General features: G+C 49.2%; 1 protein-coding gene across 5 annotated transcripts in view; it reads left to right on the top strand.

The window, feature by feature from the left end:
- Positions 1-12,768, top strand: part of AUTS2 (activator of transcription and developmental regulator AUTS2) — a 1,112,861-nt gene extending 1,100,093 nt beyond the window's left edge. For all 5 annotated transcript variants that reach the window (XM_082432283.1, XM_082432281.1, XM_082432285.1 and 2 more), the window contains 5 exons: positions 985-1,126; positions 4,777-4,854; positions 5,810-5,893; positions 7,039-7,261; positions 9,601-12,768. In XM_082432283.1, coding sequence (XP_082288409.1) covers positions 985-1,126; positions 4,777-4,854; positions 5,810-5,893; positions 7,039-7,261; positions 9,601-10,855 — 1,782 coding nt within the window. In that variant the 3' untranslated portion in view covers positions 10,856-12,768. The remainder of the gene's footprint in view (positions 1-984; positions 1,127-4,776; positions 4,855-5,809; positions 5,894-7,038; positions 7,262-9,600) is intronic.
- The last annotated feature ends 1,738 nt before the right edge of the window (positions 12,769-14,506 follow it).

Below are 14,506 nucleotides of genomic sequence, written 5' to 3'. Positions count from 1 at the left end.
CCGTGAAGGACTGGGAGGCCGGAGAGCTTGAGAGGAGGGGGCGAGGGAGGGAGATCGGAGCCTCGGCCCCAGGCCCAGGTGGAGGGTCGGCGCTCATCGGGGGCGGTGTGAGGCCGATGCCGAGAAGGCTGTTGCGAATCGAGAAGGTGGGGCAGTCTGTGAACCACGCCGTAGGAGAGGCTGCCAGCCTCCAGAGTGAGGCCAGGAGGAGGATGAGCCGGTCCCTGCAGCCTCAGAGGAAGGTGAGCTGACAGGTCAGCGCAAGGGTGGATAAACAGATTGCAGTTGATGGCAAGGAATTCGCAGCAAGAGAGGTTCTGGAAGGTTTACTGGTCTGGCCTGATCTCTTCCTCAGCTAACTGGGAGTGTAGTAGGCACAGTAAAAAGCCCCCATTAGTAAAATCAATATCCCTACTTCGTTTCTGTTTCTTTAAAAATATGTAACAACGATCGTTTGAAAATTATCTTGTAGGCATGCAAATATTTCTTTATAACTTTCAGCTACTAATGTACTGTGATCTATTAGAGCATGGCAAAGAGTCATTAAACAATTAATTCACACAGCAGAGTATTCATGCAGAATCCCTAATAAAATGAGCTTTAAAATACTATCATTTAAAAACTTGCTGAAAGGAACCTTTGCGGCAAATCATAAACGACTTCGGAACGGTGGTGGTTTCAGTAACTAGGACATGGTTCTGTCCGCCAGACTCATAAACCTCAGAGACGGAACCCGAGTTCTGCCCCTTGACGTTTCTGCTATGAACCGCAGGCCCTGCCGGCCCCGCTTTTCTGGCATTTGAGGGTGAAATGGTTTGTGGGTTGCTACGTTCTCACAGCGTTTGTAAACTTGAACCTGACGAGCCCTCGGGGCCCGAGTTCATAGAGTTGACTCTCTCAGTCTCAGGCTCCTCCTCGTTCATGTTTTTCTTCCCTGCTGTTTCTCTTGGGGTGCCATCCTTTCGTCCCGCCTTGCTGCTGTAGAAACAGATGCAGTCAGACCCACACAAGCTGGACTTTGGCCTGAAGCCCGAGTTCCTGAGCCGTCCTCCGGGTCCCAGCCTCTTTGGAGCCATCCACCACCCCCACGACCTGGCACGTCCTTCAACTTTGTTCTCTGCCGCTGGTGAGTTCAGAGGGGCGAGCTGGGAAACGTAGTTCTCGGGTGGCTAGGTAAGTTATATCTGAGCTCTGGGCCACCTAAAAACTACGACGTATGTCAGTTTGCATGGCAGTATCACAGCGCATCTCGGGAGATGGGCCCTTCTCCATGTACGCGCCCCCTTCCACGAAAGGAGGAAAAAGACCATCTCTCCGTTCGGGGGCTCATATTGCTTCGGCTCATTATTTGCTTCTATATTAAACCACTATAACTCACAAGCATGTCAAATGCTATTGAAAAAGATCTGAGAGCTTGCAAGGGCTAATCGGAAGGAAACAATGCCGGGAATTGTGTAAGGACGCGGCTGCTCTCACCGTCCCTGCCCACAGAGCACTTGGTGGTTTCACACCATGATGCTCGGTCATGCCGTGCGTGTAGGTCTGAGGATAAAGAAATACAATTAAAGTAGTTGCCGGCGGTGTGGTCTGTGACGGGGAGGGTGAATTGGTTGGTTGCTGGTTTTCTCTATTACAGGACTTAACATTCTTGCCTGGTTGGTTGTAACGATGCAGGAAATTTAGGGGACAGCGTGTAAAACTCCCAACAGGTCTATTCATCAACCTCCGAGAAGACACACTTCCAAGTGCCTTGTGCATGTGCCGAAGTGGCCCCTGACCATCAGATCATCATCTGCATCAGATAGCCTGCCCAGTCCTGCTCCAGGACCATACAGGCAAAGGCAGTGGCCGTCAGGAGTATCAGGTGGACGAGAGCAGCCCTCCTGGTAGCAGAGGTTCCTTAACATTCAGTCTTTTCTAAACTTACCTTCAGCGCACAGTGCCTGGCACATGGGCTCCACTGGGTGAAGCTCATAAAGGACAACGCCAAGCTCATTCTAGTGACAGCCTCCATGACTTCTTGCCCACTGTGCGGCATAGAATTTATTCTTCTGGACATAAATGTTCAGCGGGGTCCCTGTTTCTAGTCCTTAGCGAGCAAGTTTCACATCCATCCTGCCTGCCACCTTCCCAGGCTTTTATTCAAGACTCGTTTTTGGTGGACCTAAGGCTCGTCCATTCGGGAAGAAAGGACTACCCACACGGCAAGCAACCACCATTCTAATGGGCCTTGTCGCCCGAGTAAGGGCACCGTCTTGAGGGTAGATGGCATCTGCTAAGGTCTCAGGTTTCTCTCTGTCACTTCCATCTAGGGATATGTTTGAAGTCTTCGTTACCGTGGCACCTAGGCTCTGAGACAGGGCTACACGAAGAGCAATTTTTGGAGAGAAATAGATTTCTCCCTGGCTTCCATCTGAGCCAAGCAGATGAAGTGGCTTCTTTTGCCTGGATAATTCTTGAACTGTGAGGCACCCCTGGGGGCCCTGGGCTGAGCGAAGCCCCGATCCTCATCGAAGCGTTCATTAGCTTGTACTACACAGACAGTGTGCAGCCAGATTTTTATTTAGCTGGTAACACTGTTCACACCTAATGAATGTGCCGGGCTGTATTTGCCCTGTGGAGGTGGTGTCATTTTTGCACTTTCTGGGTGGAGAATAAGTCACCATCTAGGGCTGAACAGATAACTCCTCAGGTGCCTTCCGATGCTGAGATGCTGTGTGGCTTCCTCCACACCCCAGGCCCACAGCGCCCTTCCAGGCTGGGGAATAAAAAACCCAAAACATAAATTAATAATAGGGTGTTGAAGGGACAACCCTCCTCCACTTAATTTACATTCCTGAAGGAATTTGTATTCGTTTCTACGAACTCAGTCAAAATGCAAGGGATTCTTGGAATAGTTAGTTATTGGTAAATCCATTCAGTCCCTGTTTATACTTCTATTCTGGAAGGTAGTCTTTTCTAGTGTAAGCAATATCAGATTTTTCCCAAAATGGTGAAACTTTTAACTGGTAAGTATAATTTATGCATACTTGTTAAATTCAGCCACTTCCATCTTGCTGTTGGGCACTAGCGCCTGAAATAAATGAAGGGGGCGTCTTTAGACGTCCTTGGCCCATCTCTTGTCTAGAGCCAAGCTGGTCTCCCGGAGAACCTGCCTTCTCAGCTGTCAGCTGCACGTCAGCAAGCCAGGTGCATGCCCTAAGTTTTTGGAAATAGTGTCCTTCCCTAATTCACATGTGCACACTCTCTGTCTCCCTCTTCCTTCAAGAAAAGGATTTGAGGCGTCCTAAGGAAATACATACTGTTCAAGGCCAAACAAAGTAGAGGAAGAAATGTGGATAAAGGGAAAACCTAAGGAAAGACAAGCACTAAGATAGACTGGAGTTCCCTGGGCGGGCAAGGTAAAGACTAATAGAGGTGATTTAAGATTATCAGTGTCCAGAAGCAAGTGAATAAACTAGCTTTTCCTGGCACTGAAGATATGGAGGACTTCATTTCCCACAGCCTGATGTAACTCAGTGAGTTTCGTAGGGTCGGGCTTTATAATCTCCTTCAATGCGGGTCTGTGACAGCTAACACATCCTCAGGAAAAGAGATTCCGCAAAGACCCAAGCGGTGCAGCCCAGAGACACAGCTTCGTGACGGCCGCTCCTGCACCCGGATTAGACAGTGTTTCTCAAAGTGAAAGTCTTGCCCCCAGAGATGTCTCTGAAGAAAGTAGCCCATGGCCAGATGTTGCCCTTTTAGAGACTGAAAGAACATAGTCACAGCTCCTAGGCCTTCAGTAAAAGAACCTTGCTTCACATTTTTTACCCGGCATTTCTCCAAGCTTACTTGGTGACAGAACTCCCTGCCCCACTGGCATTGTTTCTCCATGTTTCCAGTACTGTGTGTCAGCCCTGAGAAAACCATAATTCAAAAAGAGTCATGTACCACAATGTTCATTGCAGCTCTATTTACAATAGCCAGGACATGGAAGCAACCTAAATGTCCATCGACAGATGAATGGATAAAGAAGATGTGGCACATATATACAATGGAATATTACTCAGCCATAAAAAGAAACAAAATTGAGTTATTTGTAGTGAGGTGGATGGACCTAGAGTCTGTCATACAGAATGAAGTAAGTTAGAGAAAAACAAATACTGTATGCTAACACGTATATGTGGAATCTAAAAAAATGGTTCTGAAGACCCTAGGGGCAGGACAGGAATAAAGACGCAGATGTAGAGAATGGACTTGAGGACACGGGGAGTGGGAAGAGTAAGCTGGGACAAAGTGAGAGAGTGGCATGGACATATATACACTACCAAATGTAAAATAGCTAGCTAGTGGGAAGCAGCCGCATAGCACAGGGAGATCAACTCGGTGCTTTGTGACCACCTAGAGGGGTGGGAATAGGGAGGGTGGGAGGGAGATGCAAGAGGGAGGGCATATGGGGATATACGTATATGTATAGCTGATTCACTTCGTTACACAGCAGAAACTAACACACCGCTGTAAAGCAGTTATACTCCAATAAAGATGTTAAAAAAAAAAAAAAGTAATACCTCTTTTTGGTGGTGGCCAGCCCAGCCAGGAAAGAGGAAAGGGGGCGATTTATTTTCTGCCTCCTGATAAGCATGTTTCTCTTTCCCCGGCTGTTGCCTGGACAGACGTCAGCTGTGTTCTTACTTTAACGCGTTCTCTCCTGGGGTCCTTTGGTGACCAGGAGCCAATGGCATTGTAGAAGTTGGCTTCTTCTGAAATCTAACTCCATTATATTTGACTTAACAGGTGCTGCACACCCAACCGGGACCCCTTTTGGGCCACCTCCTCATCACAGCAACTTCCTTAACCCTGCTGCTCACCTCGGTGAGTTGCCCATCAGCGACGGGCAACGACATGTGTATCTCAGAAAAACCTTTGTTCACTGCGTTCCTGCTACACTTCCTGCTAAGTGGGCCATAGTCCCAGATAAGTCACTTACTACTTCAGGTGGTGGTGATCTCGTAGAACTCTGAATCCCCGCCGTCCGTATCCAGGATTTCAGCACTTCTTATACCATGTTCTTCAAGTAGTAGATCTGTGCGCAGTAGTGGTTGTGTGTAGACTTGCTGAGGGTGTGGTGGGTGAAAGCCATGCCATGGAACCCCGGGGCATCCACGTTTACAGCAGCCTGTCCCTGCCCCTTGGAGAAGATGGTGAGCCCTTGCCCACACAAAGGCACCCTGGAGGTGGAAAGAAGGACACGATGATGTTATGAAGAGACAGCATCCATTACTTTTTAATCACTTCACATTTCACAAGCCTATTAATATATCTCTTCCTAGTAAAGGTGCATTATTTGTGGCCTTTATTTATTTGATGTTTTCTGCGCGTGCACAAGCAGATGCAGGCAGTGGTATGCCCAACGACAGGGTACAGGATACGTGTGCCCTCAGAATTTCATGGAGAGATTGATTTTTAAGCTGCCATCTTACTTCTGGTCCCTGAGAGCCTACACGGCACATTCTGGGAAGAGGGGAGACAGGCAGGGAGGCATCTGAGCGTACTGCGGCTTGAGCAATGTTCCCCACCCAGCAAAAGAGAAATGGGGCAAAATGCACAGTTCTGGGAAATAACTTTCATGAATATTTTGCTAACCCAATGCCCAAATGCAAAAGGATGAAAACCCTTTGCATAATCTGGCGGGAGAAGTGGGACAGGTCAGGTCTGAGTATAAATGGGGCAAGGATCCCCCACTGCCTTCCCAGCTCCCAGAAAGCTCTTGTCTTCCTCACTCAGTGGAGTCCTGCAACCATGTCTTTCTTCCCAATCTTGTCTGCAGAGCCTTTTAATCGGCCATCTACCTTCACTGGCCTGGCAGCAGTTGGTGGCAATGCCTTCGGGGGACTTGGAAATCCTTCAGTTAGTGAGTACCTCTAACTTTTTAAAATCTGCCTTAAATTATTTATCTACTCTGATCTGTCTGTGGCTCAAGACCTTTCTAGATAAAAGGGAACCACGCTCTTGGGAAACAAATTTAGGTTATATCACTGCAAAAGCAGGCCTAATCAATGGAGTTAGGTCTAAACCAACATTTTTAAGGCCAGCCCGCGGTTGATATATGTTCCTGAGGGTCAGGAAAGGTAGTATAGTCAATTGAACTCCGAAGAGTTTGCTGAAGTTCACAATTTCATCCATATTCCACCTCTGCTATCCCACATTTTAGCCGCAGCTCCCATTAGACGTGAAGACAACTTTTAAATTTCATCTTGCTTTAGCGGGAGTGAGAAAACACACTGAAGAACAGGAAAGCGATCCAGGCTCAGGACAGTCAAGAGAGGGCAACACGTGGTGCTGCATAATCCAGGAAGACTGTGTAGTTTCCCACTACTAAGAAGTCTGTCTAAAGCAGGAAGGGAGTTGCAGCTCCTGCTCCTGTACTAAACATGCTTTAGCCACTGAATATCAGCTTGTTTCCTTTCGTGCCATCCATACGTCATGCCCTCCGGCTACGGGAGACTTAGAGTGCAGCTCGAAGCAGCCATCACGGTTCCATACAGCATGGAGACCACATGTGTCTATTTGGATCAGGACCCTGTCTGGTCTCTGCTGACGCTAGTTTTGGTCGCTAAGGTTGTGGACAGGGCAGCAGTCACATTAGCAGGGTCGTGGTGGGCAGAGGATAACCATGAATTCTGCTCTGAACTGAGCTATTGACCTACGTCACACCATCCAAATACACTCCTCTGCATGCTCGGGACGTCTGCGTGTGCCAGATAGGCGTGGTTAGGTGATCCCCATACCTGTTGGGTCCCTTTCCTTTTTAATCAGCCCCTCCCGTCCCTTTGCCTTTGGTTAAAAAAAAGAAAAAAAGCTGTGAGCTTACTTACCTCTCCAGTGTAGGACAAGTTCCTCTAATGAATCTGTTAATCTCCTTTCCTTTTCCAGCTCCCAATAATATGTATTCATTTTAACTCTGAATGCTGTTAAAAGTTTTTTGGTAAGTACCTTCATTACAGCAGATTATATAATTTCTCTGAAACCTTTTTGTTCTCCACTTCACCATTTCAGCACCCAACTCAGTGTTCGGCCACAAGGATGGCCCCAGTGTGCAGAACTTTAGCAATCCTCACGAGCCCTGGAACCGGCTGCACCGAACGCCTCCGTCGTTCCCGACCCCTCCGCCCTGGCTGAAGCCAGGGGAGCTGGAGCGTAGCGCGTCCGCTGCAGCTCATGACAGAGATAGAGATGTAGATAAACGAGACTCATCCGTTAGTAAAGATGACAAAGAAAGGTACGCAAAGAACCCGCTCTCGAGTCCCAATGGGGGAGCCCGCTCTGGGCCAAGTACTGGCCACCCACCCTCCCCGGCCCAGCCTCATGCTTCAGCTGTAGCCTCGGCCCCTCACGCAGCCGGGGTGGTGTCCCTGGCCCCCCACGTCCGAGCGCAGCCCCCCGCCCCCCCCCACCCCTCTCGGCCCTTCAGTGCATCGTGACCACAGGCCAGCATCACAGTTCTGTATCCAGTACAGAGCAAGCAAATCCTGACTCAAGAGCAGCTCCACACTCAAGGTCCCCGTGAGCATTAGTCTCTCCAGACATAAATCTCTCTCAAAAAGGTAGCGAGATGGAGCCTGGACCAGAAGACACACACAGCATGAATCAACACCATCTTTGCTTTCAAGTTTGTGCAGTCCATTGACTCATCCATAGGTTTTTTGCTCTCTTTCTCTCCCTTTTTTGTTTTCTTTTAGAAAGTCATGTTTCCATTGTCTCATCGTATTTTTCTCAAATTTTGTTCAAACTCAAATCCTGGGCTCACAGTTAACTGATAAAATTTTGCTAACCCAGATTTAGAGAAACCTCACCAAGCAGTTTGGGTTTGGGTTTTGTTTGGCCAGTGGATAATTAATTTTACTAACCATTTTTATCTCCATACATGGTAACCCATGCCTAAAAAAAGAATTAGCCTTAAAGAGGAAAATGTCATATAGTTATTTTTTCTGAAGAATGTCATAAGCATTCTTGACAAAGCATACCCCCTTTTTCCCCCTTTCTTTAGGCTATTTTCATTTTAAATGAACTAGCAAGGAATACACAAGATACGCTTGACAGAAAATACCTAATAACACTTTCCTTTTGGTATTTAAATCTCAAATACAATCCAAATCTTTAGTTTTTCTTTACTGTGTATATTGTGTGTGTGTGTGTGTATGTGTGTATACATATGTACGTGTTTCCTAGGGATTTAAAAGAATTCAAGTTTGCAGGCTTTAAATGAAGCAGATTAAGTAGACCACCATAGGCCTCATGCCAACTGATTTCTCTCTTATAAAAGAAAAAGACGAATTTTTCCTACAGGACAGCATGGTAAAAATCTCTTAGCCAATGGGAGGACCGTTTATGACATGCAGCTCTGAGCTGTAAACTGCCAGAGTGAGGTGCGTCTGGAGCGGCCAGCCCCTAGACCAGGAGCTCTCTGGACGGTCTTTCAGTGAAGAGAAGGCAGGATATGGCAGCAAACCTTTCCCCGCTTTTCTTGATGCAGTCAAAATGGCCTTTTAGATGAAAAGTCAGGAAACTTAATAAAATACACTCGTCTTTATTCTTACCTTTTAAAGACGCTCTTCTTCTTAGCCTATGCACGTTGGCTAGAAACGAAACTGGTACGGGAAACCTCCTTAATTCCTCCCCCGGGGCCCCCTTGCCTTCTGAGCCACCGAGGCTTCCTGCTTCCCTCCTCACCTTTGCCAGGTCTGTCTCGGGTGGTCTCTAGCAGACACACACCGGATTCCTGGTCCGGCCTCTTCACATTTTACCGTATTGTCCTCTGTTGCTTTGCATTTTGTGCCCCGTACTCTTAAGTCCCCACCCAAGGCAGGCCTCTCAGATTCTCTCTCCTTCCATATTTCCATTCACAGATGGAACTTGTTCCCAACCTGTCCCTTGAGGTTTTGTGTCTCTGGACCCACTTTTCCTTCTGGCTTTCCTCTATCTTCTCAACAGATTATGGCTTTCTTCTCCTTCCTAATGCAGAATTGCTTTTTGCACCCCCCAAATCCAGAAACTGTGGTTTTCCTTTTAACCCCCTCGGTGCTGCCGCTTGGAGGCTGCCCTGTATCTGCCCCCTTTTCTCTGAAACCAGCCCTTTGTCCTGACCTCGGAACAGAGATGTTCCCATAATCTCCCCATTACTCTCCTCCCACTGGCTCTGAATTGCAACATTGGAAGGAAAGTTTGGGGCTCTTAAAACTTGATTCTTGACACTAAAAGATCCTGAGACTCTAGGCAGACGCGCTGTGTGGTCCCGTCACTGACGCACTGACCACGCTGGTCGGTTCCGGTTTCTGAAAGCTCTTCCTCCCTGGCCTGGATTCAGGCCCGTGCCTCTTACATCACCCGCCTCAGACACTCCCACCCCCGTCATCCCTAGCACTTCTCCCCCTCGAGCTTCCTCTGAAATCTAGGCCAGTCAGGTCAGGGTGGCTGGTCACCCTGCCCACGAAGGGCACGTGCGGCTGCCCGGGGGACCGTGGGGGCCAGAGCCCAGCGCGGCCTCTTCCCGCCATCTCACTGGCGGCCCCTGGCCGGCCGGCAGCCCGTCTCATTTGCCTCCTGGTGTCTCCTCCTCAGGGAAAGCGTTGAGAAGAGACACTCCAGCCACCCTTCACCAGCACCCGTCCTCCCGGGGAGCGCCCTGGGGCACGGCCGCAGCTCCACCGAACAGATCAGGGGTCATTTGAGCACCGAGGCTCGTGAGAAGGACAAATCCAAAGACAGGGAGAGAGAGCACGCGGAATCCCGCAAGGACCTGGGCGCCGACGAGCACAAGGCGAAGGAGGGCCCCCTGCCCGAGAAGGACGGCCACGGCCATGGCCACGAGGGCCGCGGCGCGGGCGAGGAAGCCAAGCAGCTGGCCCGGGTGCCGTCGCCCTACGCGCGGGTGCCCGCCAGCGACGGCGCCAGGCCGGGCAGCGCCGCCAGCCGCGAGGCCGAGCCGCGCAAGGGCGAGCCGGCCTACGAGAACCCCAAGAAGAGCGCCGAGGTCAAGGTGAAGGAGGAGCGCAAGGAAGACCACGACCTGCCCGCCGAGGCCCCGCAGACCCACCGGTCCTCGGAGCCGCCGCCGCCGCCGCCCAGCTCCTCGGCCAGCGTGCACCCGGGGCCCTTGGCCTCCATGCCCATGACCGTGGGGGTGACGGGCATCCACCCCATGAACAGCATCAGCAGCCTGGACAGGACTCGCATGATGACGCCTTTCATGGGCATCAGCCCCATCCCGGGCGGAGAGCGCTTCCCGTATCCTCCTTTCCACTGGGACCCCATTCGGGACCCGCTGAGGGATCCCTACCGGGAACTTGACATTCACCGGAGAGACCCGCTGGGCAGGGACTTCCTGCTGAGGAGCGACCCCCTGCACCGCCTCTCGGCCCCCCGGCTGTACGAAGCCGACCGCTCCTTCAGGGACCGGGAGCCCCACGACTACCACCACCACCACCACCACCACCCGCTGTCGGTGGACGCGCGGCGGGAGCACGAGCGCGGGGCGCACCTGGACGAGCGGGAGCGCCTGCACATGCTGCGCGAGGACTTCGAGCACCCGCGGCTCCACCCCGTGCACCCCGCCTCCCTGGACGGACACCTGCCCCACCCCGGCCTCATCGCGCCCGGCCTGCCCAGCATGCACTACCCGCGCATCAGCCCCACCGCGGGCCACCAGAACGGACTGCTCAACAAGACGCCCCCGACGGCGGCGCTCAGCGCGCCTCCCCCGCTCATCTCCACGCTGGGGGGCCGCCCCGTGTCCCCCCGGAGGACTACCCCTCTGTCCGCGGAGATCAGGGAGCGGCCGCCCTCCCACACGCTGAAGGACATCGAAGCCCGGTAAGGAGAGGGAGGACAGGACGGGACGCCAAGAGGAGGAAGAGAGCCCGCGGCCGCAGGCGCCAGACTCGAGAGAGCGCGCGAAGAGAAGTCCTGCGTCTCGACCGACGCAGACGGGGCGGGGGGAGCCCCCAGCACTTCCCCTTGTAAAAAATGTATAGACTCAGTGCAGATTTTGAAATGTTTTTGTATATTCTATGTTGAAATTTTTCAGATCTTTTAGCCGATTCGTATGTTCTCATGTCTCCCCACTCTTTTGGTTTCTCGTATAAAACTTTTTGATTCGAACCAAAACAGTGAAGATGACAACACACCAACGTGGTGATGATGGGGGGGGGGGCGGGCGGGGGGGGAGGAGACAAGAGTCCACACAATGCGTCGTGCAGAGGTCTTTCAGATGAGAAGGGAAGGCTGTGTACATAGTTATGTAAAAAAAAAAAAGATTGCTTCATGAGCTAATGGTTCATATATGCAAAGGGTAAGATGAAAGCTTTACTTTGTACAGATGTAAATAGATAAAGATTAAGTAACATAATACATTAATACTTCTTAAAACGTGCTATTTGCAGACTTAATATCAGTGAGCACAGTCACCTTCGGCTGTGTTCCCATGTATTGTTCTAGACAGCTAAACCCTTCAACTATGCAATGAATGTTAGGGCTTTTCACAAAAGCCCGCCTAACTCAAAGGAGCCTTTTCAAGTCCATTTACAACATACTTAAGGTCATATTTTCCCTGAACAAGCGCTTACGTGATATGACTCTGTTTTCCTTGCTTGTTATTTCAAATGGAGAAACACCCGATTTTGCAAATTGGACCCCAGGCTGAAACTTTGTGTCTGAAGTTGCTGCTTGTGGGCCTTTGGGGGAAGTGGGGAGTGCAGCCCCAGAAAGGTAACCGAGGCCGTGAACAACCAGTGCCAGGGAGGATGGGAGTTGTCAGATGCCAAAATCAGGGGACACAAACAGGCCGCCAGCATCTCGTCACCATCAGTTACGTGATTTCACACACCCCTCATGTGGGAACCATGCGTTTTTTTAGTGTGTCCTGTTTCCTATCTGTACACACCTCCTCGTTCTGTAATGAGATTCAGTTACAGCCAAACAGATCCTGAAAGAAAGCTTCGAGTTTTCTCAGATGATGGATATGTTTTCACTGTATTCAATAACTGATGAAGTTAAGGTGCATATTTCCTAGCGTGGCTCGCCGTGTTCCCGTCGGTAATCAAATCCGGGAGTAGCTGAAACAGGTCAACCTTGTGGGGCCGGGGAGCATTCCAGAGGGTGAAAGGTGGCGGAGAGACGGTCTTGTGTGTGCGTGTGTTTTTGAGTTTGCATCAATCTGTCTCTTCATGATACTTTTATAATACATTCAGCCTCTTGTCTACATATTTGGAGAGAATATGACTTTACTAGCAAAGAAATACAATATATCTTGTCTACTGGACTGTAAAATATATGTATGAAATAAAATTAGTTCCATTTGGTCTTCTAGTATATTAAAGTGCTATCTGACGTTGTTATCCTGTTTTTGCAAAAAAAAAGTTAACTACAGACCATTGTTTCTAATAAGCAGAGAGATCTATTTTAGTAGTCAACTGAAGGTTTAGTTGTGAGCTTCAGATTTTGTGAATTCCAGATGTTGTGCAGTGTTTTTTTTTTTTTTTAAGACAACAACTAAAAAGGAAAAAAAAAATCCAAGGAATATGTACACTGGAACCGTAGTGGTAGCTTTCAGTATTGTAAAGAGATCGTTCTATACAGACCTTTTTGCTGTTCCTCCTTGTATGTAATAAAGTCCTTTCTAGATCCTATGTGAAAAGAAACGTGAAGCGACTGAGTCTCCAGCATGTTCTCATCGGCGGAGCCTTCTTGTGTTATGTAAACTGTGCCATGTTATTAAAAAATGTGAACTAAGCTTCCAGCTGCTTGTTTGTGTGGGACGGCCATCCTTACCACAGGGAAGAAGCCATACTTGCAAGACAGACAGGGCTCTGGAAGAGAAACACCTTGAACCCTTGAGTGAGGACGGAAGGCTGACTGCCCTCCCTGACCCACGTAGACACTTGCCAGTTAGTTTCTGTAAACGTTTGCCCTCCACCCAATCAGGATTTTTTTTTTTTTTTTGGTATGTTCTAAGCAAAGTCCTGTAAGTCCTGGGAAGGTACTTTTTTAGATTTCGTAGGTGATACATGTGCGGGCCGATGTAGCCAGCACCCTTTGTGTCTCAGACCTCCTTCAAAACTCAGCATGTGCTCTGTCTGCGTTGATGACAGATCTGATCGAGGGCCTCTGCCAACAGCCGGTGCTTGCCTGTTCTTGCCATTACAACCTGTGGACTCGGTCTGTTGTATGTGACTTCAGACTTTCCAGGTATATTGTTCCTGTCTTTTTCCTGTGTCTCACTGAATTACATGGCATAACCGTCATCAGCTTGCAGACCTCTCCCTCGTCCTCTAAAATTTGTTTTGTTTTTTCAAGATGTAAAAATTGTTAGATTTTCTGGTGTCAACACGATGCCATTGTTGTTTGGACGGGTGTTTGAATCCTAACTGGACAAAACAAAAGCAGTCCAGCTTAGCAGGATGTGGGTGGCTGCTGTCGGAGAAGATGGAATGGAAGCGAACAGAAACCAGGGGCTTGGTGTCTGTGCCTGCGGCTCTGCGGGGGCGGTTGGGACCGGGGGCTCTGGAAGCCTCCCGGCTGGGGGTACTGGGCTCACAGGCTTGGAAATCTGATGCTGGGCTTAAATAAAGGCCCACTTCACTCAGCCCTGCTTTTATGCTGACACCCGGCTCCCAGACTAGAGAAAATAAGTTGAAGAAAAACTAGTAGGTTGGAAAACGTGATAAACACTGTGTTTTTCCAAATCAGGCAATTCTCGGGACCTTCCCAACACTCACCATCAGCGGGCCTCGCCTTGCTCTTTCTGGCAGACTGCCCAGCTTTCTTTCTCCTGCACACCTATTTCCAGGCCGCCATCTGCAATGTGGGACCGGAAGTTACTGTCAAATCAGTCACGGTATTTAATCCCCGGGGCTTTATTCCTCTCAACCTTTGCATATTTTCCCTCTAATTACGTTCTGCTCCCCGGCATTGATGGGTACCAGCACCAATTTGATTTCCTGCTAACCTATAGATGCTCTAATTATCTCCACAATCTTTGACTGACAATGATCTTGTTACCTTCTAATGGTACATGACAAGTAAAAGAGCGAATATAATGATGCAATAATTACCATTTCGGATGGATATTCACAACAGCCTTGACTGTTGATCCTTTTTTCTGCCTCAATCAAAGTGGATGAGAGGAAATAAGATATGATTGTCCGTGTACATACCTACATAGCATAAAAAGACGCTGCCTTTAGCCGTGCAGCTGTGGGTGCCCAAGGTGTGTGTGTGTATCCGTCCTGAGGAGCAAACTTGGCCTCGGTGCTATTAAATCAGTTGAAGGAAAGATGACAAAATGACATGGGCTTTTTCACATATTATTTTTAAAACTTTGCCATCTTTTTTTTTTTTCCCCTATGAGTTTCTGAACAATTTCTTAGACGTGGGAAGTTTCCTTTCAAGAGAATAGGGTTATTTATCAGATAGAAAATAATATCATCAAAGACATTTCCACACGATGAAATTGCTGGTCTCCTTGAGC

The sequence above is a fragment of the Balaenoptera physalus genome, assembly GCF_965194825.1.
Source record: "Balaenoptera physalus genome assembly, chromosome: 16".
Classification (NCBI taxonomy): Eukaryota; Metazoa; Chordata; class Mammalia; order Artiodactyla; family Balaenopteridae; genus Balaenoptera; species Balaenoptera physalus.
The sequence above is the reverse complement of the archived record's forward strand: the minus strand, read 5'-3'. Positions and strand labels throughout refer to the sequence as shown.